This window comes from Fulmarus glacialis, unplaced genomic scaffold (assembly GCF_000690835.1).
Source record: "Fulmarus glacialis isolate BGI_N327 unplaced genomic scaffold, ASM69083v1 scaffold17572, whole genome shotgun sequence".
NCBI classification, from domain to species: domain Eukaryota; kingdom Metazoa; phylum Chordata; class Aves; order Procellariiformes; family Procellariidae; genus Fulmarus; species Fulmarus glacialis.
This window is the reverse complement of record NW_009196088.1, coordinates 17,523-23,207: the sequence shown is the minus strand read 5'-3', so window position 1 is coordinate 23,207 and position 5,685 is coordinate 17,523. Positions and strand designations below refer to the sequence as shown.

Here is a 5,685-nt window from a genome sequence, read left to right as displayed (position 1 = left end):
GGTGCGGGACGTCTTCCCTTTCTGGGGACGGTGCCAACCTGCCACCCAGCCCTGCCCGAGCTCCCCGCCAGGATGAGCCACCGAGCGCTGCACCCACCCCCGGGATGGCTGCCAGCAGCATGGCTCCGCTGACACGCTGCCAGCGAGTCACCGAGGGGCACCAGGCCCTCCTTAACGGGACACGTGGCTTTGAGCTGTGCTCACCCGGGAGGGCGGGGGCTACAAAATTCTCTTTCAGGATGATTCAGGTCCAAGACATTTCATTAAATTGCTTTTTGGAAAATAAGGTTGTTATTCGGGCAATTAAAGAAAAAATCAGCACAACTTACAGCTTGAACCCGTCCCGTGTAATGCAGAAGATCCCGGATCGGCCAGCACGGTCCTGACAAGTGCTGAGACAGCGTTATGAGTTAAAATGAGTAAAACAAAGGCAGATGGGAAGAGAAAAAAGAAGCCATAAATAGAAGGAGAAAGAAAGCGAGACAGGGAAGGCAAAGGCTGGGGCTCCGGGCAGAGGCTGAGGCAGTGCACACTCGAAGGAAGAGAGCTCATCTTAAGGAAACTGCAGCTGCAGAAAGTGCTCCTTGATCCTCAGGAGTTGGACAAGCTCCAGCGAGGATTCTCGCCCTGCTTTCCCTTTTCACCTCTCCGGTCTGGCAGAGAGCTAGTGCTTAGGATGCAATGGCAGGGGTTTTTTTTCTTTTTTAAATTTCCCTTACAAATAGAAGTTAACGGAAAGCAATGTCCATCCCAAGAAATCAACAGAATATTTCAAAGATTCGCCCCATCCCCTCCCCTTGTTTTGAGTAAAAACCCCCCAACAAAATACCCCCGACCAACCAAAAGGGGTTTTTTGTTTTTAAGTCTTAAGAGACTTTGAATGATTGTTCTGTGAGGTGCTATTAGGACCCTCCGCGCCACACGTCTGACTGTGTTCACAAAGAGCTGAGTCACTTTTGCACTCTTTGCATTTCAGATTTTCTTCTTCCGCCGTAGTGTTCATCTCGCCATTATACCCCTCATGTCCGTTCTCACTCATCTCCCTTTGTAACTTCTGCCTTTCATCTTCCTCCTCCTCCTCTTCCTCCTCCTCCTCTTCCTCCTCCTCCTCCTCCTCATCTTTTACTTTATGAACAATGAAGAGGTGTCTGTTCAGAGAGATGTGAGAGGTGTAGCACAAGCCGCAGAACAAGCACTGGTAGGTGGAGCTGTCTGTCTTGTGCCGAGGTATGTGTTCCTGAAACTCAGTACTGATGTCTGTCGCAAATCCGCATTTAGCGCATTTCCAATGCGCTTTCAGTTTTTTGGCTGGCGGCGCGTCTGAACCCGCAGCGGTCTCTGCCTGACCCAGCTCATCTGTTGCCATCCTCTTTGGAGATTTTGCCTTAAAAAAATAAGATTAAGAAGTTACTTTATTGTTCGAGCCCACGTAAGAAGAAGTGCTAAATTCCACATGCGCATCCAAAGACACCTGGGGGTGAATACACATTGGTATTTTGATACAAACTAAATGAAACCATGCCTAGGGACTCCTGTTGCACTGCCTTTCCTACCAGCACCCAAACACCTCACCCCAACGTGCAGGATCTCAACTGCTGTCCTGCGACGTGAGGTGGGAGACCTGGGAGGGGTTGGCCGGGCAGAAACGTGATGGCAAAAGAGAATGTGAACTTGGTGTGGGAAGGAGGAGCCCACAGAGCAGGGACAGCTGAGGGACATGAGGATGGCAATTAGCCCAGACAATGCTTCTCAGATTTAACTCTGAACATCTTCCCCTCCATTCAGGCTTTTTCTTCATGGCATCTCTCATTAATTCATCCCCTCTGTCTTAAAATCCCACAGCATGCTTCTCCTCCCATGAGGACGGCTCACTTGCATATGTCCCTTCATGTGATTTTGTTATCTCCTTATCCAGCAGCATTGAGCAGTCTTTGTTTAGGGTACAGCTTATAGGCTTGTATTTGCAGACCCAGCGGGAGCCACGTGAAGCCACCATCTGCCCCTGTTTAGCCGAGTGCCCTGGTATGTTGGCTCTGCTTGGGGGAAGGAGCCACTAGCTCATGGAAGTGAATTCTTGAGTTACCCCAGGTTTCCTTATGGCATAAATACAGAGGGGAGTCAGTCTTGGCTGTGATCCCTCAATGCTAGGTACAGATGAATGATAAATTGCAGTGATATGGAAAACGTACATCTATTTTTAAAGTAAATGGAGCAAAGAAGCCCAATCAGCCAATCCTCCGCTCCAAACCAACCCGAAATAAAATGAGCTGAACAGTTACATTTGTTGAAAAAAATTACAGAGTCCTACTTAGGAGGAATGCTGTTCTTGTAGGTAATGGATCTAATAAGTATTTTAAAACAGAAAAGAAATCTTTTGTAACTAGCAGAAAAAAAAGGGAGAAAGAGAAAAAATGTACCAGGTTCATGAACAGAGTGGCAGGGGAAAACAAGGGTAACAACAAACCTAAATTAGACCTGGTTACAAAGTAGACTGGAAAAAGGCTAGTAAAACACAGGGCCACACGTTCAAAAATATCTTGAAAAATGCAGGATACGTTGCCCTGGTGCTGCTGCAGCTCAGCTGCACTTTCAGTTCTGATCCTGACACTGCCAAGGAGAAGCAAACTGGACGGAGTTGAGAGGAGGGGAAAGAAATCTGCCATATGGACGAGAGGGCTTGACTGCCGCAAGGCTGTGGCTCAACATAACACCCCAAGTGAACAGCTACTCGCCAGGTACATTTATTTTTCAATGAAAATATATCAGTTACTTCTGCTGTGTCTCCCTCTGGAGCTTTTGCTTTGGCCATCTGGGATAAGTCTGGGTTTTTGATGCCGTGCATGAGGCTGATGTGATTCTCCAGCATGAATGGCTGAGGAAATGTCTGATTTTCATCTGTGCAGTACCTTGGAAATACAAAAAGGAAGAAAATTTATTAGAGGAAATGCCCAGCTATTCGTTTCCATCCAAACAGCTCTTTCTTATGTGCCAAACCAATAGGTGTCATTGGAGACAGATGCTGGTGAGTAATGTACTATTAGATTACCAAAATATGCAGCAAATCATCATTTTAATAATAAAACATTACCCCCGAGAGAAATCTAGAACAGTTTAGAAGTTACCACAGTAAGCATGAATGAGAATGAAACTAGGGCACGTCTTATTTACAGTACAGTACTAAATAAATACAGGGACTAGTGGAGATCAGGCTCACTGTGATACATGCTACACAAGTACAAGATAAATAAGATGGAAAACACATGGGAGAAAAACGACTGGTGAGAGACCTACACACAGAGGGACCTCATGACTTGTGTAACACTGAGGAGACCTGCAGCAGAACTGGGTTCTGCACCCAGTGCTCCCAAGCACCGCTGCAGCATCCCATCCACAAGACCATGTGTATCATAACACACTTAAAATTTTACAGAACTGCTGAACTTCCAGCTTTGATAACAATAACCTAGGCAGAAGCACTCATGAACACATCAATTATATGTAACTATTCATGTTAAAACTTGGTAGGATGAGCTGCCAGACAGCATGGTTGACATTTCAAAAGGAGATGTGAAGGGGATGTGCCGTCTGTTAACCTTCACTCCCGGATAACGGAGGTCTACTGGAAATAAGTGCCACGTCTTGCAGACACATAAACCACCCCCCTGCAGCATGGTGAAGTACACAGAGGTCTCCGTTAGCAATTGGGAAACCCAAGATTGACTTTGTACTCTTCTGCTGCCTGCCAGCATGACAAGGGGAAGGTCCATCAGCGACGCATCAACCTGAGCAATGAGGCAAGTAGCACAAGACTTCTCTGAAATGCACAAATTGCAGTTGAAATGTAGACAGCAAGGGATGAAAAGCAACAGAGAGGAGATGAAGTGTCTCTGGGCAACAAAGACATCTTTTAAAAGGAGAGAAGATTCCTACTGATCTTCCAGTAACTAGACAGAAATTAAACAACAGTCAGTAATGATGTGAAAATGCAGACGTGCTCATTGAATACTTCTGGTTTTTAACAGGAACCGTTTAGATGATAAATCAATATTTAATAATGATGGAATTTTTCTCCCTCATGGCGGAAAGATGAGAGGTTATTAAGTGGTATTTATCAAAAATAAACATGTTGAAAATCAAGCCTTCCAGACATTTTGTACTTAAGACTTGGAAAATAACAGCAAGTTCGCATAACAATAACCAAGTAAATTATGAAAGAAAATACACAAAGCATCAGAATACTTCGCAGTTTGTCCTAATTTAGAATTCTTTTCATGTGAGTAGGAAAAGATGCTTTCCTAACCTGAATTACTCCAGTGACAAGCTTGGCAGGAGCAAGTCCTCCTTCACTGGTTTCTCCCTACAAATTTAACAGAAGGCAGAGACCTAAGCAGGGCAGGGGGAGAAGGGGAAATCACAGCTTGACATATTAGAAGCCAGAGGGAGGTCACCTACAAGACAGCATGCTGGAGTCACAAAAATACTCAATTGTCAGATCAATGACAAATTTTACTCATGCTTCACACGGAAATCCAGGAGAAGAGGATGACACGAAGTTAAGGTGTCAAAGCCCCTGAAGGGAGTAACAGGTGAGACTGATACAAACTGCCTGTTGGGAAGAAGGAAAACAGACACCAGCAACCAAGGGAAAAGAAAAGGAGCAGCAGAGATGTGATGTCTTGCAGAGCGCAGAAAGGAGCTGAGGAGGAATTCAAAGAGAGAGAAGGACTTGCGAGCAACAGTCACAGAGATTTTTAGAACAGCGCTCTGGACAAACTAAGAGGGATCAAAGGGGAGGCTGAACAGAAGACCTCAGATCCAAACAAAGAACAGCTGTTGGAGATGCTGGGACAAGTATTTCAAGGAAAAGGTTTCATTTGAAGAGTGCTGTGATTTCAGTAAGTCTCCCACTACAATAATTAAAGAGAGCACAACCACTGTCCAATTAAGACTTCATCAACAGATTTTGAGAAGGAGCAACTACAAGCTTGAGAATTAACACAACAACAATTCACTTGAATTTCTAGCTGTGTCTTCTCTGCTGTAAACATGGCATGACCATGGACCCTTGGATGAAGCTGTGGATCCACAACTGTATGTCGTTCTGAAAAGTAATAGAAAAACTGGACTCCAGGGCCTGTACAAGCTAATGCATATAGTAGGCTGGCAGGTTGTTAGGTATTTCTACACAAATCCTTCTTCCCAGCTAGGCCTTATGTTCATTTTGATTCTGATACACTCCACTTTGAAAACAACTCACCTAGAGAGAATAGATTTCTACAAATCAGGTGCACGTAACTCCAAAGACCATCACCCACAAACTTAAAGCAGAATGAAACATACTGGGAGCCAAAATTTCATCTTCTCCAGAGGTTCCAAGTCAGAGCACAGTTACAAGAAATGGAAAGTTTAGAAGTCCCGGCTGAAAAATGCATCAGGAATGTATTCCTATTAGGCCCCAGTGGTGATGCCAATACTTTATCCATTTACTAAAAGCTATTGTGGCTCACTAGGCAGTCCAAAGAAATAAAGTACATGAGGGATGTACTCTTCAAGACAGGCTTTTAGTAACGTAAGTGCAGTAAAGTGACAGCACACTCTTCAGAAATATTTGCATTAAACCAAAATTTTAGTTCAATAAAAAATTCTCCCAACCTACATCACTGCAAACTTCCCTTCCAACACAAA

At 44.5% G+C, this 5,685-nt stretch overlaps 1 protein-coding gene across 1 annotated transcript in view; it reads right to left on the bottom strand.

The window, feature by feature from the left end:
* Nucleotides 1-586: 586 nt before the first annotated feature.
* Nucleotides 587-5,685, bottom strand: part of LOC104072587 (zinc finger protein 592-like) — a 19,749-nt gene continuing 14,650 nt past the window's right edge. Inside the window, exons 7-8 of the mRNA XM_009572099.1 lie at nucleotides 2,771-2,906; nucleotides 587-1,384 (exon numbers count right to left, since the gene is read on the bottom strand). Coding sequence (XP_009570394.1) covers nucleotides 860-1,384; nucleotides 2,771-2,906 — 661 coding nt within the window. The 3' untranslated portion in view covers nucleotides 587-859. The remainder of the gene's footprint in view (nucleotides 1,385-2,770; nucleotides 2,907-5,685) is intronic.